The sequence below is a fragment of the Corylus avellana genome, chromosome ca2 (assembly GCF_901000735.1).
Source record: "Corylus avellana chromosome ca2, CavTom2PMs-1.0".
NCBI classification, from domain to species: Eukaryota; Viridiplantae; Streptophyta; class Magnoliopsida; order Fagales; family Betulaceae; genus Corylus; species Corylus avellana.
Genome location: NC_081542.1, coordinates 3407023 through 3434326, shown reverse-complemented (window position 1 = coordinate 3434326; position 27304 = coordinate 3407023). Strand labels below are relative to the sequence as shown.

Below are 27304 nucleotides of genomic sequence, written 5' to 3'. Positions count from 1 at the left end.
GGAACGCCATGGGGTGCCTTTTAAAGGCTTCACGGGGCGTGCTTAACCAGAGTTTAACCCGGGCGGTTGGTAACCATGGTTAAATCCTATCCCTCTCTCTCTCTCTCTCTCTCTCTCTCTGTGTGACTCTCTGTGTCAGGCCCCAAAAAGAGAAAAATTCCAAAACCCATTAAGCGAGAAGCTGAAGTCGGATAAAGATGGAATCTGGTGCCCCTCATACCATAGCTGCTAGGTGGTCTCTCCCTTTTTCTTTTATTTAAAAAAAAAAAAAAAAAAAAAAAAAAACTAGAGCTATTGTCTTGTGTTATTATGGTTATTTTAACTTCTTCTTCTTCTTTTTTTTCTTTATTGTTATTAGATTAATTGTGTCATTTTTTAACCATAGTAACAACAGACAAGTTAAAGTTTTGGGTGAATTTTTTTTTATAAAAATCTAGATCAAGCTATTTTAAATTGTTTAGTTTAATTTTATTATAGAGTGCTAAATAATTTAGATTTTGTACTTTTTAATTTGTCTTTAAATGAAATATATATAATAGACAACAAAATTAAGAATAATTAAATCTTGATATGATAAAATATAAATGATTTAATTCTTTTTAGAAAAGTATAAAAAAAATCTTTACCTATTTGAGGTGGGAAACGAACACGACAAAATGATTGGCTGAGGCTATCCACGTTCAGCGGTCTCATCCTCAGCTGATTTCTCCTAAAATACATGCACAACGACGGAGGCAAACGGCAAGCAACGTAGCCCCCACACGCAATCAGAAAATTTCCAACATGATCTGCTTACATTGAACCAAATTTAAGTTCATATTCAGTTCCGGAGGTTCGAAACCACTGTGAAGTCTGTTCCAAATCTCTTACTTTTACACGTTGGAATAAAATCTCTCTTTTTTTTCTAGCCGTGTGAGCATTAACTGTGTTTGGTAAGTCACTTTATTTCCTTTTCTTTCTTTTTTTCATAAAAGTCAAACAAAAATTTAACATTATCGAACAATATTTTTTTAAAAAAAAAAATGAGTGGATTAGAATTGTAGGTGAGAAAAAAATAAGAATATTGAAATTGATTTTGAGATAAATGGTGTTATATTTTGAATCCTTTCGGTTCACTCCTTTGGCAAACGGACCCGAATAGAGTTATTACCGTGTGCTTGTATGTACCAGATTTTCGAATATGTGCATGGAGATCTGAGATAGCTAATCAGCGTCTGGTCGCTTCAAGCAAAGGTGCGTTCCTATTGGAGTCTTGAGATCAGTCAGGCCCGCAGTTTTATGTGTTGGATTCATTATCAGCCGTCCATTATCTAGGGCAGCAATATAGAGGCACAGGTTAATGTTATCAGAGGGTTCGCTGGGCCCATTAATTTTTACGGTTTTTGTGTCCCGATCCGTAAGGGATAGAATTATTTCTCATTTTATTTTCTGCTTTTCTGCTTATATGTTGTTATTTTACTATGTATGTCGTAGTTTAATTAATTGTTAAGATTGAATTTTAAAATTAACTTACTTTTAAAAATTTTTAATAAGATAAAAAAAATAAAAATTTTTTTTGAGGAATTAAATTTTGACCGTTGATTAAATTACAGCATACATATTATTATTAAAATAATTTAATAACATGTATGCCCAATCCTTCTTAGATAATAAGATATGAAGAGTAATGCTAAAAGTCTTTTTAGAGTCTTCCTAGAATCATTCTAAATGTGATGTGACTTTTAAAATTACGTTGAATTTAGAGGTGATTTATTGACTTTGATCTATTGATGATTTTAAAAACTACATCATATTTTGAATAACTTTAAGAAAACTTATAACATTAATAAGATATTAATTGTTAAATTTAGATTAAATGCGATAAAAAAAACGAATAGAAATTTTCGGCAGACATGGGTCATCCCAGTGTCTGCCAAATTATTGATTTATTTGTTCTCTTGCTATGCAAAAACCATTCAAAACGAATCATCATTGCTTTTCCACCCTATGCATTATGTACGTGTTTCACAATTCTCTCTCTATACTAAACAGTAGAGGGCCCCTCTACTTAGTCTGCTTTTTATTTAACATTTTTTTAAAGAATTACAGGTGGCAACAATTAGCAGCTTAAATCCTAAAATTTGCAAAAGCCAATGCAATTTCCTAAATTTGGCAACCCTCTTGATTTATCAAAAACAAAAATGATGTCCTGTATTTTTTTAACATTCCATTGTCGCGTCAAAACTTTTTGGAGGATTTTTCTTTTTTCTTTTTACTTTTGTGCGATGGTTCCTGAAAAAAATATATATATATATTTTTTTAAATACTTGTTAGATCAATTCAAGAACCATAGGTTGATACTCGTTTCTTCTGTTTGACCAATACTAGACATTCACATTTGTGTAATTTTTTTTTAAATAAATTGTTAACATGCGTGATGTGTCAATATGTTATTGAGGCAATATTATTCACTTAAATAATATTTTAATACCCTCTAATTATATACTAACACCTATCAATAAGTCATAACAAATTGTTGACATGTTTAAAAAATAATAATAATAATAGTAGTAGTAGGTTGTAAATGAGTCGTGTGTTTGTCAATTTTTTCTTTCTATTTTTGATTAGTATATATAACATAAAAGAATAAGATTTCAAGGAGGACGTACTCCTCAGGGGTATGAGATAGGAGCCCGACGCGTTATTCTTGATTGCCATCACATCGTTACGTCCACGTCAGCCGCTTATCGTTCGGTCATCAAAACAATGCGGCCGCAAAAGGAAGCGCCACGTCATTTGTCCTTTTATTGAAACTATCCGAGGTTTAAGCACCCCAACTGTCACTCCGGAGAAATACCGGGAATGACATCATCCTAACACTTTATTTAGTTTTACTTTTAATTTTCCCCCGTGAATTTCGTATGTCACTTTGCCTTCACACGATTCTAGATAGAGATTCACGAACTATGAAAAAATTGAAAGAATCTAAAAAAAATATTTTTGTTATAGTATTTAAAAAGACAATAGTATTTAAAAATAAATAAAAATTGAAGTACAACTTTAATTTCCTTATAAATTTGTAAAGTATTTATAATATATTCAATAACTCTTTTAAAATAATTAAAAAAACATATCTATTTGATAAATTATAATAAAGAAAATATTAAATATGGCATTTAGATTGAAGGTATTCCGATTTGTTGATTTGATTGATGTGTTGATTATATTTGCCTTTAATTATTTTTTTGTAACAATTATTGATTTAAAAATATAATATATAGTATTATCCTTTGAAATATGTGATTTAGATTTGACATAAAAGAGAGAGTAATGCTATAAGGTTTTTTATAGTCTTTTTTAAAGTCATCTCAAATATGATGTGACTTTTAAAATTATCGTTGAATTTAAAATATGATTTATTAATTTTTAATTTAGTGATAATTTTAAAAATTACGTTATATTTAGAATAACTTTAAGATAATTTTAAATAAAACTTATAACATTACTCAAGAAGAAAAAGAGATGATATAGGCAATTGGCAAGAATAATAACAGATGGCCGAGGTGGGTACCATGAAAGGCAAGGAGAATATCAGACATGGCTCCATGTCACCATCCATTTGTATTGTCTCGATGTTATCTGGTGGTTTCATTCAACGATAATGTAGGAAGATGACACGATTCTTCTTTCTTCAACTTTTTGTTCAAAACACCTGGGCAGAGCGCTTAGCACACGAGCGGTCCATGGTTAGTCAAAAGCTTAGATACACTAATTTCTTATATCTTGTCAGGAAAAATGTTTACCTGGTCTATAATCATGCCACTAGGGTATTACTTTATTACACAAATTTGACAAAACGTTGAATTGTTTGAAGGCTAGGAAAATAAAGATTTGGGCATAAAGTCGGAAATTTGTAGGAAGTTGGATTTATGACTCATCACGTTGAAAATGCCAAAAAAAAAAAAAAAAGTTTGGAGTATTATAATTTTTATTTGCAGACTGCAGTAGCATTGTTGCATCACTTATTACAATTAAATTTAGAGAAATGATAAAATTTATTATATTTTTAACCATTTTTATAGTAAATGGATGACTCACGAATCTAATGATTTATATATTGAATTTGCATGATGAAAATAGAAAAAATATGGAAACAATATTGACGTGAATCATTCCTATTAAATATAATTATTTAGTAGCTCGTGCAGTGTTTGGTATTGTGATTATATAAACAAAAAGTGCGATTTTAAACCAAATTGCAAGATAAAAATGATTTGAGATTGCGTTTTAAAAAATTTGCAATGTGAAAAGGCATAAAATCAGAGTTTTCAAATCTCAGGTAAGGGGGTGTTTTTTTGGAAAACGCATAATTTTAAAAGTTAAACTGTAATTTTAAAGGTCAAACTACAATTTTATCAAACTGTTAATTGCGTTTTTAAAAATTACGTATATTTTAAAATCGCTATTTTTAAATCTCACTTTTTAAAATTACAACCGATCTAAATATCATCTTAACTATAATATAATTTATATAAATTTGTAAAAGATTTGTAATAAAAGTTATAAAGTAATACTATTATAATAATATTTACACATACTTATTACACTCATTTTACACCACGTGTTTCAAAAAAATCTTTGACACTTCAAAAAAAAAAAAAATCATAAAGTTTATCACACCAATTATATAAATGAGTTTGAAAAACAGTATTACACAAAGTCCTTATATATGTAAAAGAAGACTAAAAAGGAGTAAATTTCCGGTCCACATAGTAGGTAGATAGAATGCGTACACTTTAATTAAAGTGCTACGTATTCATAGTGGAAAGTCGTGTAACACGTTAATGGGCAAATAAATAGTAGTATCAAAATTCAAAACAGACGATATACTAGCTTTTTGACCAATTGATTGAACTATTCCTCATCGCCTATACACATGACACATTAATGGGTTATTTGTTGGAGGTTAACCACTGAATCATAAGGACAAATGAATTAAATTAAAAGTTTTGAGGGGTTAAATTGAAAAATTTTAAAATTTGAGATAATCTTTTCAAAATACGTAATGTTTCAACAATCTAAAGTAAAGTTTATTCTATTTTTTATATTATATATATATATATATATATATATATATTTGTTTCAGAAAAAATCAAGAAAAGCTCTATGGCGATGACCAATCAAATCATTCTCTCCGGTCGACCGCCGCTGCTGTTGGTGGAAAACATGTTTGACTGAAATTGCTTTACGTGGAAACAATCAAGTCTCTCGAAGTATTGTCTATTTAAGAAAAGGATCTAAAAAATGGAGTTGAAGTCTATGATTGTGTTAATGTGTTTGTCTTAACCCGGACTGAAGCGTTGCCGAAACTTACCTTTTGAAAAGCCAATGAGTTAACGCTACCCTGAACAAAGCAAGATGTATAGCGAAGAGAATCTTGATACCCTTTTTTATTGCTTCGTAATCAAAGTGACAGTGATCTCCAAGCAACCGGTTATCAATAAAATTCAAGACAGAAACTTCAAAGCCGTGCACATGACCCACGAGGGGGCAGCATGAAAGCCATAACCCATTGAAAATTGTACACATCTCAACGAAACTTTCCCTGAATGTGAACGGTGAATCAAAAAGATACTAGGGGGAGGGGATATGTGGTAGAGGCTGAATGCCTTTCCTTTCCTCGATGAGTCTTTGTGACGTTGATGGGTCAATTGGGGGTTGCATATATGAATGATGGGTGGAATGGGGCAGCATTTGTTTGGTTTAGGGGGAGGCTGGTTCTGCTTCTTTCTTGGGTTGATAAATTAAAAAGAAAAAAGAAAAAAAGGGGTTGGTGGGGTGAGTTCCAAGCTTGGTGGAGATTGTCAATGTCCGTTGAAGTATAAAATAAATGAGAAATTGAACATTTTGCTCTTGACCCAGTAGGCAGGCATTTACAGCCTTATGTTTTTCTGCTACTGGTCTGATCATATTGGGAGAGTCGGTGTGTTTGGTCGTCGGTGTTTGGTGTTTGGTGTTTGGCTTTTTAGATATTATATAATATCTGAAATCTGAATGTTAAATATAAAATTGTTTCTTTTTTCTTTTCCATGAGTGGTTTGTGGTTAAATTATAATATCATGTATTCTCTTGTTAAACACGGAAGAACATCAATATAAACCTACTAAGAAAAGGTACCCTTTTATTGCAATTAAAAACAAAACCCTCTAATACAAGAAATTTTGTTTAACAATGCGTGATTGGCCTATAAAATTGTGAGGCTAAAAATGTTGGAGTATATTGTTTTACGGTTGAATTTTATCACCTAACTATAATTATATTATTCTCTTCTACCATCATTCTCTTATAAATAGTAGCATGTTAGAATATATTGTAGAGTTCAAGAATCTAAGCTACCGCAAATTGAAAATTGAAGTCTATCGCCTAGCAGTTAACAATCTATCATCTAGCGCTTGAAGAGTAGTTACTAGTGAGCAAATTGAAGTCTAGCATGTCTATCATTTAGCAGTTGAAGATTAGCTACTGTTGAACAAATTGAACTCTATCATTTACCAATTTAAGACTAGTTGAAATTTATCATTACCTCTATCATATAGCAGTTGAAGAATAGCAACCGTTGACGTTTATCACATATAGAAATAATCACAGTTAAATGCTATTATCTAGTCGTAGTTAAAGTCTATTTGTATTATTCTCATCTGCCACTAGTCTCTTACGAATAAGAACTTAAATAAGAGCAAAATGTAAGCCCCATAATTTTTTGGGTCTATTTCACTTATTCAGATCTATATTTATTTGTCAATTGAATTATTCTTTTTTTTTTTTTTTTAAAAAAAAAGAATAATAATTTGGGGAGATGGGAAAGAGAAAATATATAACAAAAAAAAAAATCTCGTGTTTGGAAAAATCACAGTATCAAATTCCTAAGCAGCACAAAGTAATATGCAAATTGGTCAAACGGTCAATTTCAGTGGGCTCCAATTGATTCACTGTATTGAATGTCATTTTTGGTAAAATCAAATAAGGTGGGCAGGGCAGGGATATTACATATTCAAATTTCAAAGGTCATTTACAGGGTCAGTGACGGGAATTAGCTTCCGTAACGTAACGTGTTCAAAACTTCTTGATCTAAGGGCCCATCTCATTTTCACGTTCAACCATTGAAATTCAGCCCATACGTCCTCTGTTGTTATTGCGCTGGAGTGGGGGCTCTCCCCAAGTGGCCGCGAAGCTTCTTGGTAGAAGGTCCATTCTTTTCACTTGTCGTTTTAGGGCTTGGTAGTGCGCGACGATTTTTATATGTATTTTGAATAAAATTTATTTAACCCTTTTAAACTATCACCCTAATAATAATATATATTTAAATTATTAATTACTACAATTTACTTCTATACTACCAGAACAATGACAATGTACCTCTAATACTAGCAAAATGGCGAATTACTTCTATAGAATTTTCAATAAAACAAAAATACTCTTAAAAATTTGAATTTTTTTTTTAATATTTTTATTTTTATTTTAGTAAGGGTAATTTCGTTATTTTATTAAATTTAAGGGTACATTATTATTATTTTTGTAGTTTTGAGGGTAAATTGTCGTAATTGATAGTTTGAAAGTAGATTGTCATTAAGGTGGTAGTTTGAAGAGGTTAAGTAGACTTTATCATGTATTTTTAATATAATATATATAAAAATTACATATTTTAAATGAAAACTTTATTTTAAATGTAGTGTTGGCTAATTAAAAAAAGAAAAGAAAAGAAAAACTATTTATATTACCCATTTTACCTCTCATAAAAAAATACAACAGGCCCCATGATTTTCCCCTGGCGCAACTATATGGCTCATTATTAAATTGACAGAAGTGGATTTGAATTTTGAGTGCATTTCTTTAATGCCAATACCACTATCAGGAAAAAGAACTTTAATTAAAGATATTGCTGACATAAATGGTATTTCGGAAAATCCTCTTAACGCACAATAATTGATGTGCTAAACGACAGACCGATCCGTCTCACTGGATAGAATGGCGTAGGACTATCGCCCCTACAGAAGAGATAAATCCAGAGGGAGAGTTTTGGGAAATTTGGGACCAGCCATTGATCGACCCCACGCATGGAAATAAATGCTTTACCAAATTCATAATTGCGGAATATGATCTCACAGTTCATTTTGGACCGAAGAATATTTAATTTATATTTAAGATTTATTCTTATAAATTTTAGAGTTACAAATGAAGCATCTATTTAATAATAAAAAATAAAAATAAAATATTATTTCATCTTATATATATATATATATATATATATATATAAGGAGTGGTTGGCCGGACCACCCTTGTTGGGCCAGACCAGCTGTCGGCCACGGGCCAACCACCCTTGTTATATATATATATATATTTTAAGATTTGGCTCTTAGGGGTGGCCGAACGATCCCCAAGGGCTATGGGGTGGCTAACCACTCTTTAATTTTTATTATTTTATTTTATTTTGATATGAAAATAATATTTTATTATTATTATTTGTTAGTGGACAAATGTCTCATTTGTGGCTTTTAGAAATCCTCAGCTGGATAATCTCCAGTCCAAAATAGACTGGAGAGGATCCAGACTATAATGGACTAGAGAATTGTGATTTCTTTTTATAAATCCTAGAGCCACAAATATGATATATATCCCAGTACAAATAAATAAATAAGGGGTGGCCAGCCACCCAATCTTAGCTATAGGGGGTGGTCGGATCACCCTATTTTAGCTGGGGGTGGCTTGAGAGCCACCTCAATGGCCGACCAAGGGTGATCATACCACCCCATGGCACTTGGAGGTGGTCCGGCCACCCCTTAAACCCAATGTCGTTTTGGCCCTTGGGTGGTGCGGCCACCCGAGACCTGAGGGCAAGCAATTTATGTTTTTGGGAATCAGATCGAACCACTCCTAAGGGCCACCCCCATCCCCAATTGGATGGTCCGACCACCCCTTAATTTTTTTATAATTTTTTGTTAATATATATAATTTTTTTAATTTTTTTTTATTAATGGGACTTATGTCCTATTTATGCTTTAAAATCTCTTTAAGAGATCCTGATTATTAACTATATATTCTCTAGTCGAAAATGGACTTGAGATAATCCTGTTCCATAATTGCACGGCTTAAATGCAATTAACACAATACCCATCAATTTTAGAGAAGGATCGTTTACTGTCCTCTACTTTAGGAGATCTAGTGGTCTAAAAAGGAATGTGATATTACCATTCCATCCTTATGAAAAAAGGGACCCGCTCATGTCCATTTTTTTTGAAATTGAGAGGATCCGATTCCATCAATTTTTGGTTCCATACTCTAGTCTATTGAGGAAAGCAAAATCAAAATATGACTGGGATAGTAATGCTAAAATATTATTTTAAAATTGATGTGACTCATAAAATTATTATTAAATTTTACTGTTAGATTTCGATCAAATTGTAATTTATAAAAGTTACATTAATTTTGAGATGACACAAAGAAAAGATGTGTTTTCTTTTGAGAATGGTAGGGGGACAACAACTTTATTAGTTATGGTATTATTCAAAATAATTGGGACTTATTAATTGGTCATACAATATGGTTCAAGTGATGTATTTATAGACTGACAATAGAGTATCGTTTTGTGGGAGTGCAACCTTTTTTTGATTACAAATTCCTACAAACCAATGTGATTATCTTTGTGCAATGGCAAAGTCGAATCTTTTGATTTAGAGAGGGAAAAATTAAAAGATGGAATAAAAAAAATTACTTAAATATATTCAAGAATATAACTAATAAATCAAAGAACAATGATCTCTCTTTTTTTTAATCAAGAACAATGATCTTGATGTTTAAAGGAAGTCCACCTTCTAAACATAAGCGGGCTCAGAGTTCATTTGCCTTCTCTCGCTACCCTCTCGTTTTGTTTATGTTTATGTGATACTTACCACATCAGTCATTAAACAATCAAATTTGGTTATCAAATTTTGTTATCATTAAAATTAGCGCTGACAATTTTTGCCACCTATTACAACCTAAATTTGTAAGGAAATTATAGTAAAAGTAATAGTACCGCAACCATTTTTCTTGATTTTATTAACATTCTAGCTGTATTATTGGGAATTTAAACAATTTAATTCGCCAATAACTAATATTAATTAACGTAAGACATAAATAGACCCTTTAAATTTTATAACATATGGAAAAATTTAAGATTCTAAATATTATTTATAGACTAAATGATTTGGATATTATCACCTCAATATTTGTAACTTTTAGAATAGTTTAGTTATTTAATTAATTGTAGAAATACAAAGAATACTTTAATTTAAATTATAATGACAAGGAATTCATTGGGCCGGAACATGTTTATTTAACCCAAGCCCGGCCCATTTCTTTCCCAAAATCTCGATTAGTGGCAGGCTGCTAGCAATTTCCCACGCTAAACACGACACGAAAGCTGAAACTGGTCAAGCCCGGGTCTCTCTGATCTGAGCTGCCCGGCGAACATGGACTACGAGAACAAACTCGTCCTCGCTCCCATGGTTCGCGTTGTGAGTTCCCGACCCTTAAACCATTTAGCTTAATCTGTTAATTACTCCTCTTAATCATGGTTTTACATACATATTAACGGATATATAAATCAAACTTCCTCTTCCTCTCTGTTTGGTTTCTGAGAAACCGAGAGAAACAGATAGCGGAAGAAACTCTGTGCTCAATTTTTTGTATGGGGAACTTATTGATTTGGGGAGGGTTTTGTAGGGAACGCTACCGCTAAGATTACTAGCTGCTCAGTACGGTGCGGATATCACATACGGAGAGGAGATTATTGACCGTAAGTTTGTCAAATGCGAGCGAAGAGTGAATGGTACGCTATTCTTCTTACAATTAATATTTTAATGGTTTTAGTTTCTAGTTATTCTTAAATTAATACAATTTTTGCATATTTTATTTAAAATTTAATTGCCTTTGTTCTACGCAATTCCTGTGATGGTGGTATTGTTACTATAATTCGTATTATTAGAAATCAAATGGTATATACTAGTTAGTTAATTGATTTATACGAATTTATATTTTGCTTGTAAATAATAATTAATATTAATTAAGTTTAAGCTCAATGCTTTTGTGATTTAAGTTAAACGGTTTACATTATGCGCTTTCCTTATTTATTTGATTTTTTTTTTTTTGCAATTTTGGGAAACTTTTTTTTTTTTTTTCCAATCTTGCTCAGAACATATTGGGTCCATTGATTTTGTCGAGAAGGGAGCAGAGAATGTTGTTTTTAGAACCTGCAACCAAGAAAGAAATCAGGTGGTGTTTCAGCTTGGCACTTCTGATGCTGTGAGAGCTCTCACTGCTGCTCAAATAGTGTAAGTCAATTGTGGCTTGCATTTTCTCCTTTATTCTGAGTCAGGATAATGTAACAAGAATAATTATTCTCATTTTAAGATTTTTTAAATAATAATTTTAGATGGAAAATATAAGTTTTTTGTTTGGCATACATGTCTGCTATATAGCCTTTTGTTGTATTAAGAGCTATGTATTTTATGGAGCAGCTCTCTACTTTTAGTGGGATCTCTATTTTGTATATAGCCTTTTGTTGTATTAAGAGCTATGTATTTTATGGAGCAGCTCTCTACTTTTAGTGGGATCTCTATTTTGTCTGTCTTAAATTCTAAATCTTGCTTGGCTTGGAAATAAAATGGCTTCTCTCTCGCGTGACACACTGATTAAATTACTGACACAGTATTCCTTCTTTAAGATGCAAAGATGTAGCAGCAATAGATATCAATATGGGTTGCCCCAGGTCATTTTCCATTAGTGGGGGCATGGGTGCTGCACTATTGACTAAACCAGAGCTCATCCACGATGTATGCAATGCTTATCATCTCCTTTTCTTTTCTTTTTCCTCTTGTGAAGAACTTTTGCAGTTTGTTTTTGACTCTTCACCTCGCTTACTTTCAAAGCCAGATTCTGACAACATTAAGGAGGAACTTGGTGACACCAGTAACGTGTAAGATTCGACTTTTAAAATCTTCTCAGGATACAGTAGAGCTTGCAAGGCAAATTGAGAAAACTGGTGTTTCTGCTCTTGCTGTCCATGGCAGGTAGTCTTTAATCTACTTAGTTTCTTTGTCCCAAGCCTCAATAACTTTCTGTAGAAACAATTAGTTTTTTACTTCATGAAGGCTTTTATCATGATATCAGCCTTTGTGATACATCTTTTATACTTCATCTATTTTTTCAATAGTAGATAATTGTAATCATATCCCTACCAGTATCTTTGATTGGAAGTTGGAAAAAAGTGGGGTGGGGGAATCGACAGATCCTTTTTCTTTTATGTTAATTTTTGCTTCTTGTTCCAATAGATCTTGTTAGTTTCCTTTCTCTTTTCCTCTTATTCCTTGACAACCAAACACATGGGTGGAAGGGTACTCCTGTTCCCTCTCTTCCTTCCTTTCTCCCTTAAGACCTGTTTGATAGGAATGATTGAAAGGTCTGAGGAAGGAAAACATAGGGACACTAAGAAAAAGATAGAAAGAAGAGATGATGATTTTCCATTTTGTGTTTGCTAACAGGGATGGAAAATTGAAAGAATAAAAAATGAATCCCTCGTCCCTTTGTTTGTTAAAGTTTAAGGATGAGGTGGAGTAAAGGATTTTTTATTTTTTATTTTAAAACCATATAACCTTTTTTTAAATTTGTCCAAAAAAAAAAAAAAAACCCTTTTGAAGAAAAGGATAATCTTAAAAGTTAAGAGGATACAGGGTATATTTGTTAAAACACATCACCCTCATCTTCCTTCCTATTTTCCCTCTCATTTTCCCTCCTAACTTGGGGGGATTGACTAGTGTGGGCCCAAGTGGAATCAACATGTTACCATCCATAGCAGTGATTTAGTGGTCTCAAGGAAATCCCCATAAGGTCCAGGCATTTATTAGGGCGTGGGTTCAAATTTCCGCAATGAAGATTCACTCACATAAGTCTGATTAGTATTAGCCGCCTTGGGAATACATTGATGTCCTGGTGGGGTTGGGTTAGGCTATGACTCAATTGGTTTTGAAGGAGCGCCTGCGGTTCCCACCGTCTAGGCCCCTCTTGAGCAATTTCTAACGAGTAGGTTCTACTATGGTCACACCCAGGTAGAGTAGCCACAATTGGTCGCCCCCTCCTGCTCCTTTAGAATAGGAAAAAAAATGTGGAATCAACATGTTTCCCTCTTTCTTCCCATCCCGTTTGCCCTTTTAACTAACCAATTTTAGACAATCTGTTTGCTTCCTTTGTTTTTCATTCCTCCCTTTTTCTTTCATACCAAACAGACCATTATGGAAACAAACAGATTGTCCAAAATTGGGATGATAATCTTTCTGTTAGCTCTTCAGTATTATAAGATGTGCTTTACAGTGACAGTTGCAGCCTATTTCAGAAGTCCGGATAAATAAATTTGGCGTCATTCCAATCCTATAGCTTCTGAATAGTGCTTGCTTATTAACAAAGGTAAAAGAAAAATAAAATTTATATTGTCTAAATAAGAAGGAATGAGTCTAAGCATTCTTTTATATTATATTTTTATGAGCTATAGGTGATGAAAGCAAAGCACAGTAGAGAGAATACTTCTAGTCATGAGTTAGGTCTCTCTAGGTTGAAAATGGCTTTAACTGAGGGGCTAAAAGTGCAAGAGTCAGAGAATCAGGAAATAAGATGTACTGATAGCAGTCATGGAAGCTAAAAATGCCATGAGGAAAGGATTTATCATAAAAAAATTGACGTTAAAGGCAGTAATTGTAAGTTTTTTAGGCAGGTGCTACTCAAGGAAAAGTTAGTTGCACAGTAGTAGGTGAGGAAGCAAAATTTTCAACTATGACTTGTTCGGCAGAATCCAAAATGAGGATATCCTGAGGCCTCTAAACTGCTTTTGATAGTTACAGGCTTCAATCATGAGTGGTCGAGGCCCTAAAAAAAAGGTTTAGTTAGTAGAGGAGAGGTTGGAGATAAGACTATTGAGGTGCCATCAATTGTAAAAGAAGTGGCTTTACAAAGAGTGAGGGTTTTAATACAAATGGTGCTAGAGAGAGATACATGATGAGAAACGAAAACAACAAAACTACTCTGTAATAGGGATGGTAAACTAGTATCTATTGTTAGTTTAAAATGGGTACCATGTTACCATTGCAAGTTTACATCCTAAAGTATTGATAGAATCAACTTGAATGTGTTGAAGGCATCACCATGTTTATATTCATATGCTATCTGGAGTCTTTCATGAGTTTAGGATCTTTAACAAAGTTAAATATCAATGTTTTCTCTCTTAAGTGCTTGATCAATGGATTCTCCTTGTTCAATTATTTGCAGAAGAGTTGCGGATAGGCCCCGGGATCCAGCTAAGTGGAGTGAGATTGCTGATATTGTAGCAGCCTTATCCATTCCAGTTATAGCAAATGGCGATGTCTTTGAGTACGATGATTTTCGGCACATCAAAGATGCTACAGGTAGCTAGGAGATTCTCTGATTGATCATAAATGATATTTATTGAAAATCATCTGACTGCACAATGAGGCCTTTAATGGACAGATTTATGATGGATTGGAACTCAACTGAATCAGATCCATCAAGAAACTGAGCCTAGTTTGATCAGTTACACATGGAATAGGGATGCTGTTAACCTTGTTTTATTTTCCTGTCTGATTTGCATACCTCATTTTATCTTTCTTTTTTCCTACATGTATGCCTCCCTCAAACATAGATCATGATTTTTTCAGCTAAGAGATAAATCATAAAAGGTGCTGGTTCTTCTATAGTGAGAATCACCATCGCTTTAGCAACAATCCAAGACTTTTTTGTTCAGCTGTGCAAGTCCATTTTGGGGATCATTCTTCTACTTTGGTTCTAATTCTGCAGTGGGGAAGGGAAGGGGAAGGAGGGGGGAAGAGAGGGAGAGAGAAGTGGTCATCCTGTCCCTGTAATAGTTGGTTTTGGAGAATTTTCTCTTCAATCTATAAGGATTATTCTAATCTTAAGTAGCCACAATTTCTTGCCAATCAATGGCCACCTAAACTTAATATTGTTTTGGGTTAAATACTCCAAACCCCCCTAGAGTTTTCCAACTTTATTTTTTTTCCCCTGGGGTTTCATTTTTATCACAGTAGGTCCTTGTGGTTTTGATAAGTGACCAAATTAGTCCATCCGTTAGTTGACCGTTAGGACTGACACGCGGACCAATCAGACGTCGACACGTGGCATATATATTAATTTTTTTTAAAATGTATTAAAAAAAAAAAAAAAAAAAAAAAAAAAAAACGGTAAACATTGGGAGCCACCCCCTTTGGCCATGGGGGTGGCCTGGCCACCCCCATCTGGCCGGATGGGGGTGGCCGAGCCACCACCCCCTTGGGCTCCAAGGGGATTGCCAAAACCACCCCCAGTACCCACTGGGGGTGGCTCGGCCACCCCCAATGTTTTCCGTTTTTTTTTTTTTTAAATTAAAAAAAAAAATACATTTAAATTTTTTTTTTTTAAAAAAATTAATATATGTGCCACGTGTCGATGTCTGATTGGTCCACGTGTCAGTCCTAACGGTCAACTAACGGATAGACTAATTTGGTCACTTATCAAAACCACAGGGACCTCCTGTGATAAAAATGAAACCCCAGGGAGAAAAAAATAAAGTTGAAAAACTCTAGGGGGGTTTGGAGTATTTAACCCTATTGTTTTATGTCATCTCATATTAAGTGATAATCTGATATTAGTATCTTCAAGTGATAGGAAGAAGTGTGTTACAAAACATAAGTAGCTTCCGTTTGACAGTAATGGTTATACCGCACTTGGGCAATTTGAGGTTTAGGCATATATGAAGTCTGATATAATCTTGAGATGTTTATCACGTTTATCAATAGAAAGTAAAAGGTCATAGACACAAAGAAGACACATAATGGAAATATGTTATTAAGTTTAGGCATGCATAATACAAGTGAAGGCAGTTACTTGATCAAGGTGGTGAAGATTTGAGTATATTACAAAAGAGAAATTTAGAAATACGCAGCTGGTATATGGTAAAAACATTTTTAAATTTCATGAGATAGTATATTTGTATCTTGATACTTACAATGAAATATTGTTCTAAACTACTGTACTTTTCAGAAGCCAAAGCTGTTGCCTTTAATCTACGCTTTGGCAGCACTAATTACACACAATCATCAGGATTATTGTCTGTTATTCACATCATAAGACTTATTTGCTTTCCCACTTCAGTTATGGTCGTGTTAATGGGCAAGTTTTAGAAATTGTGCTAGTAGGGAGCATGACTTACACTGAGGAACGGATATATCGAGGATATGGTGGGTTGGCCAGTATATTAGGTGCTTAGCCCTGATTTGGCCTAAGATTATAACTTCATGCAATGTGATAGAATTGTACTTTGTTGAAACCTTCAAAGGGATGGAGATGTCACTTTGAAGGAAAAGTGGGGATAAAGACAGAATGTGTAGTCATTACATTCTTCAGGCCTAGTATTCTCATGTATGGGTCATAGCTATGTATTTGAGAGATATTTTGAACATCTTTGACTTATATTTTGATATCTTTCTTCCCATGTTCGGCCTATACATGCATATTATTGCATATGGTGTTTGGTTGAATTATAATATTTATTGATACATCCAATTTCTAAGTGATAATGGCTTTCTTCAGGTGCCTCATCAGTGATGGTTGCTAGAGGGGCTCTTTGGAATGCCTCAATTTTCTCTCCTGAAGGAAAAGTGCCTTGGGATGATGTGAAAAGAGAATATATTAGGAAGGTATTTATCTCCTCATGACAAAACATTGCATCTCCAGTTGTACTTAATGAGTTTAAAGACTTCTGATGAAATTAGCAATTTTTCTGATGTTTCCTTTCAGAAGTGAGTAGAATTATCTCATCTTGTTTTATTTATTTATTTATTTTTTGGAATAGAACTACCTTTCTTAAAGGACATTCACTTTGGCATTTACTCGTTTTTATTATATATAAATGTGATAAAGACCATGCAGACACTAGATTTGTGTTCTGGTAGGTCAGATCAAAGTTAGGTGGGCTAACTTGGTTTTGCACTTGTGAGTTCAGAGCATCTTGTGGGATAATGACATTAAAAGCACAAAGCACACATTGAAGGAGATGATTATGCATTATTCTTCCCTTGAACTCCCAGAGGGGAAGGCTGTGATCAAATCAGAATGCTTGGCAGATTTAGCGTAAGTTCAATTTGTTTGTCACTCAACACAAATTGATTTTATTTTATTTGTCCTATTTGATGGGTGCATATTCCATAATCCTGATTATTATTCAGTGGAAGTACCCCAAGGGTTTGTGCTAATTGCTGTAATTTAGAAAATCCACCGAGCACCTTCGCTTCTTTTTTGTACATGGGTGCAATTTAAAATTCATGTGGTGAAGAAGTTCTCTTTGGCTGAGTTGATGAAATGTTGTGAATATACCAAATTTGTGGGATTTTGCAGTTCATCGAAATCAGATGCAACTCAAATGTTGGTTATGGTAGTTTTTATACAGTTTGTTTTCAACCTAATTTCTAGTACCTGACTTGTCATGACCCCCCTTAATAATCAAAAGGTCAAGTCGCCACAATAACCTGTACATACCTATTAGCATCTCATAATATGAGCACATCACATCAGAGATTATAACTATGCAGCGGAAATAGAAACATTAATATTACATGACCTCAACTGTCACTTAGATGCCATCCTAGCTGTTTGACAATTGACACGTGCGTTGTATGGGAGCAAAGCAACACAAAGGCCCTCAACAAATAAAGATAAAATGGAATATGAAGTTTTGATTTATATATGAAAAAAATAAATATTTCATGCTATCAGTTTATTATGTAGGAGAGTAATGCTTTTTTTTTTTCTGTTCTTTTTATGCCTTTTAACATCTAGAATTCTGGATATTTAGTTTACATCTTCTTGATATAATGGAAAACAATGGAGATATTTAAAATGACTAAACCATATGGCAATATATAATATCAGCAAAATCTAATTCTTTAATTCTATTATGTTAAAAATGATTTATAGATTTTGAATATTTCTGCACCTAAGAACTTAAATTAACTAGTGCATTGCATTTATTTTATTCTTTTCTTATTTGGTAGCTGATGATGTTTTGTTTGACCTTTCAGGCAACTATATGGGGAGGACAAGTACTATCAGATTGTCAATGCAAAAAGATTCTTGGTCAACTGAGTAGATGAATCTTTGTTGTTTTGTTCACGAATGTTGTTGAGTGTTGTCTGTCAACCAAATGAAGACAAGCACGTGAGTTTTTCATTTTTTCAGTTATATCTGGACATCCTTATCTACGTTATATCCACCAAAGTTATGTAGCCATATCTCTACTTGTTCATTTTATCAGAAATGTAGAACAATGAATGAGCTATAAAAAAATGGTCACAATCTCAAAAATGGCAAATTGGTTCTCTCATTGTAAGGCAATATTATCTGGAGTAAAATAATAAGCTTAGCCATGCGCCAAACCCAATAAAATAATTGCATGGATCAGTTCGGATGATTTCTTCCCTCTTTAGTTATAGTCATGAAGATGTTTGTTGTTTGCATCTGTTTGAAATTGTAGCATTATTGTTCTTTCCATTTTAAATGTTTGGAATTTTCATATAGTACCTAAACGTCAATTCATGTATACTAAAATTCCTTCCTTGGGCACCTTTTTATATTTGAAAAATGAGGAAAATGTGTTCTTCTTGTGCAGATAATCGTGCACTATTATTTGGAAAGAAGCTATTCTTTGTGTTCAGGACTTGGAAGCAGGGAAGCACCATAGATTGAGTTAACCAAAGCTGATGGGGTTCTTGTCTCATCCTCGGGGCCATAAAGCCAAACCAACCTTGGGTTCTTGGGGCATCTAGTTCTGCATTCTTCAAAAATTGTGGGTATCTATGACTGGCATATTGCTTAAACTTTGATCCTTGACATTGTAAGGATCTTTGGTGTATGGAGGGGTGGTATGATATACATTATCAAAGGAATTGAGGGCTCTGTGTAGCATCAAATCTCTCCCATTTTGTTTGACGTATCCTGTATGAAATAGAGGCATATATGTTGGGGGAAAAAGAAATTATATGTTTGTTAATGTGTTTTGAGGGGCGGTTTTTGTTTTTGGTTTGAAAGAGTGTTCTATCTGCTAAGATTTTTTTCTTTTTATTTTATTTAAATACGCTTACTCCTGGTGCTATCGTTAAGTAGTTCTTTGGACTAGTGATGGGTTATTTGGGTGATTTCTATGTCACAGCAAAATCATTCGAAATATTATCTGAGATTGGGACTTTGGTATTCGTTTTGTTGAGAGCAGGTGTTTATCAAGCGGTACTACTGGGGTGGTTTCCGTGGATGGGGGAGTTGATTGGAGGAGACAATCTTCATGATTTCCGTGGATTTTGTTTAGAGTGGGTAGTATAGTGCACATTGCACAAAGGAATGCAAACAACCATGGGAGGTTCAAGGAGGTATCAGAATATGGTGCAAGGTGCAGAAGGGCGAGGCCACAAAGCTTCATCATCATTTTGGAGGCCCAAGAAGGGAGTAGGTGGAGTAGCTATGTTGTTCAGATGAGGAAGGTGGTTCATTATTTTGAGAAGGATTCTGTCGGTAGTAGCAATGGTAAGAAGCACAATGCTTCTCTGACGATGCCAAGGTCGGAGGATAAAGGACGTTGATCTTTTTGTGGATGTTCTGGTAGGAAATAGCGAAAGCCCAGACACTCTCGAAGACACGTGATAATTAAGGTGAAATGGAGGGTGAAGGAAAGAGAATAGGATCGTGTGGCGGGTTCGAGCAAGGCTAGACAGGTAGACGCTTCTCCGGCGGTACCTCAGCAACTTCAATAGTAAACGTCAACAGAATAAACGTCAATGGTAAAGGGCCGTTATTGAATTTATGTTTTCGGACTCCTTTGCGCTTCTGACAATGGGGTGGTTTTTACTACGAAATAGAAATGTTAGATACTATAATTTTATTCAACATTTATCTAATAAAGTTAATACTCCCAATTAAGTAATTATTGTTTAATAAAAAAAATCCAAAAAAACTCAATGATTGATTTGGAGTACTATGCCAATTTTGTTGAATAATTATAAAATAAAAATATAATATCTACCGTTACTTGTTTGAGAATAAACATTAATGAAAGAAGGCTCATTCACTAAGAAAGAAAAAAGACAAATCCAACCAAAATTGACAACAATTTAACGTATTTCAAAGAGAATTTAAGCCAAACACAACGAATGGCCTGTTTGGGAGTGTAATTTCAATAAGTGTGATTTTAAAAATTGTTACTTTTTAAAATTGCGTAGGCATTTGGTAAAACATGTTAAAAAGTTATTTTTTTGTATCAATTGAGTATTTGGATAACATTAGCATATAATTGCAGTTTCATGGCCAAATAGGTAAATATTGCGCCAAATATTGTTTTAAACGAAATCATAATTTTGGTTTAAATTCGCACTTTTTCAAATAAGCAGCCCCTAATCAACTTATAGAAATCGTAGATTTTTTCATGATTTTAAAATTTGCATTTTTAAAATCGCAATCTTAAACACTCCAAAATTATGATTTTGTTTAAAAACACATATTATTTTTTTAAAAACGCATTCTCAAGCGGACCGAAGTTGCTAACTTCATCCAGCGTCTACAAAAACACTGCTTCATCGTATCCGTTAACTTCTTATCCAACGATCCACATTGATCTTCAGATCAACGAGTTTACGGGGGATGGGCCCAGCCCATCTACTGTTCAACAAATTCATGACTGACCAACGAATCAGTGATCAAAGGGGGACAAAAAGGACATAAAAAGTAGATTAAGAGCCATTTTAGGAAATTCCCAAACAAATCTTCCTCTCTCTCTCTCTTCCCCTCTCTCGGGCAAGGTTTCTCTTGCTGATACGCTTCGAATTCGATTACCTTGTGCGTATAGGTTTCCTCTACCTCGCTTCTTCGCTTTCTGGTAACCCTAACTCTCTCTCTTTCTCTGAACATTCGATTGGATTTGGTGCAGAAAGACTCATTTCTTTGAACAATTTCGTTAGTACAGTTCAATCAAATCCTGCAATTTCAGTTGCACTCTCCTGATTTTCACATTTCTATAGCTATTTTTGTTTCAAATTTCTTGTCTTCTTATTCTTTGTTTCTTTTTGGACTTCTTAGGTTCTTGTTTCCGTTCTATAAATTCTTTTTTCTTGGCATGGTTGAAGATCTTACTGATCTGTTAGTCCAAGCAGTTTTTGATTGATTAATGGTAAATACACGATTCGGTTCCAAGTAATTGATGATACTCTTTTTATCAACTAAGGAATTGAGGTTTTTTATCTCGGAGTTTGAGTGAGCGTGTAGTATTTGATATTTGTTGCGAATATAATTCGTGAATCTTGACCATTGCTCTATAGTTGTTGAAATCTAAAAATATGATTCTGCACTGAATACGCACTGAAATGACAGTTAATGGACGTTTCTTGTAATTTTGAGTAGTTGGAAGTGGACACAAGCTATTATTGATTGCATATGCTTTAGATATCAATTGCTTCCTAATTAAATCTGTATTGCGAATGAGGGAGGTAACCGTTTTGACATTTGGATAATCTTTAGCGTCTTTGAATTTCTACTATAAGGCTAGATTCCTTGTTTTCGGATGATATTTGATTGATGAGTGTTAGTTTTTATTTTGTTTTGTTTTGAACTCCTACTGTGTTCCTACAATTCTATTTTGTGTATTGTGTGTTTTCTTATGGGAGCTTTCCGAGACGCTGTCTTCATTCTTTTGTGTGAGTCTGTGACTGCGTGACAAAGAAAGCATAAAAGAACAACATAGGAGTTTAAATTATTTTCTGCATGTCATATATATGCAATTATCGGATGGTTCATTTGATTCAGATCTCCATATCCAACGGGTCATACTTACGAAAATCATGTTCTAAAGTAAAAGATTTGGTAATCTGAGATGTGGTTATACTATACAAGGCACTAGGCAGGTACATCAATATATACTTCTCTTAAATATTTAATGTGGAGTTATTTTAGTTCCGAAATTTAGTCAGTGAGCGAACTCATTAATTCTTTGCATATGAGTCTTAAGATTGTTGTGCACCTCAAAAAGTTAGTTTCACATTGGAAAGATGAATTGACCACATTAAGTGGGTAGATTATAAACGTGCTCATGAGTGTCAAGTCTCATATTGATTCTATATTAGGTGAGACTGAACTTTACAAGTGACTTTAGGGAGTTTCATTGTAACTTAATCAGTTCTCTTAGAATGATAATGTAGATGTGACTAGCACTTTCCTTGGATCGTTACAAATAGTATCAGAGCAACCTCGTAACATCATCAGGTGCTTACGCACTACATGATGTGGTGTAGTGCCAGGGACTTGAATGAGGTATATTGTGACACCCCAAAAAAGTTGGTCACACATTGTGAATTGCCTAGATGGAGTAGGTGTTATAAAAGAGCTCATGAGTGCCGAGTCCCACATTAATTCCTTGCTATGTGAGACTAGGCTTTATAACTGATTATAGGGAGCTCTAAGTGCAACTTGACTAGTCATTTTTGGGGAGATAGCGCAGATGTGATTAATACTTTATTTGGGTCATTATTAATGATATTAGATCAATCTAGTAACACTGTGTAGCACTAAAATGCTGCATGGTGTGGGCCTTGTCGTCCTCGTCAAGCATTTGAGTGGGAGGATTGTGAATTGCCCATATGGAGTGGGTGGGTTATAAATGAACTTATGGGTACTAAGTCTCATATTGGTTTCTTATAAGTGAGACTAGACTTTATAAGTGATTCTAAAGAGCTTCAATTGCAACTTGACTAGTTCGTTTGGAGTGATAGCGCATATGTGACTAGTTCTTTCCCTAAGTCATTATAATTGTCCCCAAAGAAATATGGTAGACAATTGGTTGAGTTCTAGCTTGCCATGAGGTTTATGTGGGAATGTACCCAGGATAATTATTAAGGTGATGTTGAGTAAGAAAAGGTGATATGCTTAGAAAAAAAATGGCAATAGAAGGTCAAATGGATTGAGGAACTCCATGGCTTGTGTGGCTTTTGATCTGGGCGAGGGCTTAAGGTTGTAACTAGGAAAGAAAGGAGTTTTGGAAAATGAGAGAAAAAGTTTAGGAGGGGCATTAAAGTATTATTTCTTGGGCTGTCATTGGGCATTGCAATGAGCATGCAAGAACAGGATTTGAGTCGTCGACCCATCTAATGTATGCAGAACTCATTAAGAACCTTAAGTGTATCATATTGTTTTGGGATCTTCAGGGTAACCACCATAGATGTTATTTTTGCACAGTTTGAAATGTGTTGGGGCTTCATATTTTCTAACCATTGATTCCTTTGAGAATCTATAGGAGTATACATTTGATGTTGGAAGTATTTTATCAGTCATTTTCCTTGACTAGGTAGTGGTCATTCCTATGTTTTGTCTTCATGAATGTAACTTGATGAGTTCATCTTGTGATGATAGCCAATAAGGCTCATAAGTTTTGTTGTGAAATTCACGTTCCTTTGGTGACGGATTTTTCTTTCAAATTATGAACATATGAAAGTCCTTATCTCTTTCTTACAGGTGTTTTGTGGCACAAATTTCAGGTTTGGTGATTTAAAGTAAAATGGAGCTGAGTTCCATTAAAGATGCTTTTGATCGTGTTACGAAGAAACAAAAGCTGTCCCGTTCAAAAACTCAAGAAGTGATTGACCAGATTGTCCAAGAAATTGAAAAGGCATTGGAAAAAATGCAATCAGCCCGTGACTGTGTCTCCCAACTTGATTATAAAAATTCCCTTTCTGATCTTCGAACCATACTGAAGGATATTGCTCCACTCAGTCAGCTGGAAGGCACACAAAAGGAGCTGAACATAGCACTGAGCAAGTATGCAAAGCTTCTTGAGAAATCATTCAATCCAGATATATCCAAGGCTTATCGGAACAGTGACTTTGACGCACACATAGTGAACCAGGTAATTGCCAGCCATTTTTACCGGCAGGGCCTGTTTGACATTGGCGACTGCTTCATAAGTGAGGCCAGGGAACCAGAATCTGCCGGTGCTTTGAAATCCCCATTTATGGAAATGTATCAGATAGTTGAAGCTATGAAGAGTCGGAACCTAGGGCCAGCACTGAACTGGGCAGCCAACAACTCTGATAAACTTAAACAAAATGGATCAGACCTTGTTCTGAGACTTCACAGCATGCAGTTTCTGGAAATACTTGAAAAGGGAGGCAGAGGTGAAGCTCTTAAGTATGCCAGAAGTCACCTCACCCCTTTTGCTTTCAACAATATGGCTGAATTGCAGAAGCTCATGGCCTGTCTTCTCTGGGCTGGAAGACTTGATAGCTCCCCATACTCTGCATTACTATCGCCAACTAACTGGGAAAAACTAGCCGAAGAGCTAACCAGGCAGTTCTGCAATCTTCTTGGGTACTCTTACGAGAGCCCATTGGGTGTGACTATAGCAGCAGGTGTCCAGGGGTTGCCTCCTCTTTTGAAGTTTATGAATGTGATGGCAGGGAAGAAGCATGAATGGCAGACTATGAAGCAGTTGCCTTTACCAGTGGAGTTGGACAGGGATTTTCAATTCCATTCCATATTTGTATGTCCAGTGTCTAAGGAGCAATCAACCGAAGATAACCCACCAATGTTGATGTCTTGTGGCCATGTCCTGTGCAAGCAGTCTATCACGAAGATGTCCAAAAACAGCACAAAATCTTTCAAGTGCCCTTTCTGCCCAACCGACATCGAAGCAACTCAGTGTAGGCAACTTTATTTCTGATTCACCCCAATATGTTCCTTGGGTTGTATTTTACTCTCCTATTCTTCTTCTTCTTCTCTCTCCTCTCTGCGATGAACTGAATCATGTTGTATTGTGTAGCGGGGTTGTGGCGATGGTGGCAAAAGCTGACGGTCTGTTGTGATGTAATGTCTTTTGATGTATTGGTTGTAAATAGACATTCTTTCTCTGTTGGTAATGAAAATCTAGGTCAATTCTCTCCAAACAAATTATAAGGCAAGCTCTGGCTACACCATGAAGGGGACATATATATGCTCGGATAAAGCCCCACAGCCCCAAGCTTGCTAGGAGATGTCAATGTAGTGGGTATCTCTATCTCTGTCTCTGATATGGTGGTAGCCCACCATAGAGCCTTGGCTATTTCGATTTCCTTCTAGTCGTTTTGCAGTCTAGGGTTTATTTTTCCTTCAAGATTTCAGGTACGTTTTTTTTTAATGTATTTACTTTAATTTTAGGTGGACAATAGCAGTTTATCCCAACGAGTCCGTCGAGGGTAATGGTAGTAATCTCTTGACCCTTGGGTGAGTTGCTAGTTGCCACCCCTAATTTAGATTTTTTGTTTTTGCCAGAAATTAAAAACAAACTTGTAAGTATAATGTTACTCTTAAAATCCTTTTATTATACTTATTTCACAATGACTGGTGTTGCGTGTTTTAAGTCTAATTGGTGTGAAATGAGTGTGAAGAGGAGATTGCTCAATAGATGCACAATAAATGGCAAGAAAAAGATAAGATTGCCCAAGAGATGCACAATAAATGGCAAGAAAAAGGAAATTCAGGTTTTATTATTCTATTTGGTTATTTGTAATACTTGGTAGTTGGTACTCATAATCCTGCTTTTTTCCAGGGATATAGAAACTTTAAAAAGAGAAGGGAGAAGACAATAATCCTTTATTTAGTAAATTATTAAGCCTAATAACCAAGGAAAAAAGGTCTTTTCTCCATGTGGTTTTTTTTTTTTTTTTGAATTGGGGGGGGGGGGGGGGGGGGGGGCAGTGGTTGTCTTTTAAGAGAGTTGAGGTTCCCTCATTACTATTCATCACCATTTCCTAAAAAAGGAAAAACCTACTATGCGGTCAGGCTGCAAAACCCCACTTTTGCAGCCCCCAATCATCTGCTACCACCAAAGCTAAGTGCACAAGCTTAGCTTACAACCCAATACACCGGATTAAAAAAAAAAAAAAAAGAGAGAGGAGGAGAAAGAAGAAATGGTGTGGGTCTAACAGAGAAGAGAAAGAAGAAATGGTGTGGGTCTAACAGAGAAGAGAAAGAAGAAATGGCCATGGGTAACTTTTCTCTCTTTTTTCTTTGTTTTTTGTTATGGGTCTGGTTTTTTCTGATCATTTGAGTTCAAAATCATTTCTAATCAGTTTTTTTTTTTTTTTTGGATGGGTTTTTTCTTATGGGTCTTCCCAGCCACTGAAAATGGCGCCGGTTAAAGGGTCTGGTCGTGGGTCTGGCGAGACCCACGCCAGACCCATGCCGTGGGTCTCGCGGCTCCGGCTAGGTTTTGAGGCATTAGTTTCTAAGGGTTAACCTTTCTCTCTATGTTTTAGTTTTTAATCCAAAAATTATTTTTGAGGCATTAGAATCAATTTTTGAGGCATTAAAAACGATTTTTATGGTATTATAATAGATTTTTGAGGCGTTATAATTGATTTTTGAGGCTGAATTTGACAGAAAAGTCGCCAGAGAGGGTGACCCAAAGTCACCGGAAAGATGACCCACAGCTGGTCAGGCGAGACCCATCGTGGGTCTGGCATGACCCATGGCTGGGTCCCACTGGCCATTTCTTCTTTCTCTGCCAGACCCACACCATTTCTTCTTTCTCTTCTTTCTCTCTTTTCTTTCTTTCTCTTGTTTCTATTCGGTGTATTTGGTTGTAAGTTGTGTTTGTGCACCTAGCTTAGGTGGCAGTAGTTGATTGGGGCTACAAAAGTTGGGTTTTGCAGCCCGACCACATAGTAGGGCTCTCCCAAAAAAATCAACATCAAAACATTTTAACTTTTTCACTTTTTATATCAAATCATTCACTTTTTATTATTATTTAAATAAAAAAATTACTACAAAATAAAACTTTTTCACTTTTTCATACCACTTTCATTTTATTTTTTTTTATACTAAACATTCTTACTTTTTTTTTTTCACATCAATCTACATTAATTACAGTGTCTAGAACACCACCTTATTGTATTCAGGTATCTTCCAGGTTAATAGGTTAATGACAAACTTAAGAAAGGTTTGCTTTTGCCCAAGATGTGGACGGATAGACGGTTAAGAAAGAGTAGGGATAGGAGAAACAATCTTTATCTAGTCCAAGAGCATACGATATTGTACTTGAATACTCCTTTTGAGGCATGTCTGAAATCATGAATTTATCTACTTCTCTTTCTTCAACTTCGCCAAAAAAGAAAGAAAGAAAAAAAATCTCCATTGGAATGCACATTTAAATAATAGCACATAAAGT

The 27304-nt window shown here is 34.7% G+C and overlaps 2 protein-coding genes across 5 annotated transcripts; both read left to right on the top strand.

Moving 5' to 3' along the window:
• The first annotated feature begins 10418 nt into the window (after nucleotides 1-10418).
• On the top strand, nucleotides 10419-19147 carry LOC132170903 (uncharacterized). Of its 3 annotated transcripts, none has more exons than XM_059582052.1 (10): nucleotides 10419-10532; nucleotides 10741-10846; nucleotides 11210-11348; nucleotides 11741-11849; nucleotides 11950-12086; nucleotides 14332-14468; nucleotides 16666-16772; nucleotides 17078-17205; nucleotides 18153-18288; nucleotides 18740-19147. In XM_059582052.1, the coding sequence occupies exons 1-9, from the start codon at nucleotides 10488-10490 to the stop codon at nucleotides 18214-18216; spliced, it is 972 nt and encodes a 323-aa protein (XP_059438035.1). In that variant the 5' UTR covers nucleotides 10419-10487; the 3' UTR covers nucleotides 18217-18288; nucleotides 18740-19147. The 3 variants fall into 3 exon arrangements, with proteins under 3 accessions (XP_059438035.1, XP_059438036.1, XP_059438034.1); XM_059582053.1 differs by having other exon boundaries at nucleotides 11726-11849; nucleotides 12022-12086; XM_059582051.1 differs by having other exon boundaries at nucleotides 11726-11849.
• Nucleotides 19148-20876: 1729 nt separating this feature from the next.
• Nucleotides 20877-25461, top strand: LOC132170597 (protein RMD5 homolog). Of its 2 annotated transcripts, none has more exons than XM_059581625.1 (3): nucleotides 20877-20992; nucleotides 23640-24800; nucleotides 24920-25461. In XM_059581625.1, the coding sequence occupies exons 2-3, from the start codon at nucleotides 23660-23662 to the stop codon at nucleotides 25051-25053; spliced, it is 1275 nt and encodes a 424-aa protein (XP_059437608.1). In that variant the 5' UTR covers nucleotides 20877-20992; nucleotides 23640-23659; the 3' UTR covers nucleotides 25054-25461. The 2 variants fall into 2 exon arrangements, with proteins under 2 accessions (XP_059437608.1, XP_059437609.1); XM_059581626.1 differs by having other exon boundaries at nucleotides 23617-24800.
• Nucleotides 25462-27304: the final 1843 nt, after the last annotated feature.

Coding starts and splice junctions, on each gene's coding strand:
- LOC132170597 (XM_059581625.1), top strand. CDS start 23,660: ATGGAGCTGAGTTCCATTAAAGATGCTTTTGATCGTGTTACGAAGAAA. Junction 24,801..24,919: donor CGACATCGAAGCAACTCAGT/GTAGGCAACTTT, acceptor TGTATTGTGTAG/CGGGGTTGTGGCGATGGTGG.
- LOC132170903 (XM_059582051.1), top strand. CDS start 10,488: ATGGACTACGAGAACAAACTCGTCCTCGCTCCCATGGTTCGCGTT. Junction 12,087..14,331: donor GCTCTTGCTGTCCATGGCAG/GTAGTCTTTAAT, acceptor AATTATTTGCAG/AAGAGTTGCGGATAGGCCCC. Junction 17,206..18,152: donor GAATGCTTGGCAGATTTAGC/GTAAGTTCAATT, acceptor TTGACCTTTCAG/GCAACTATATGGGGAGGACA.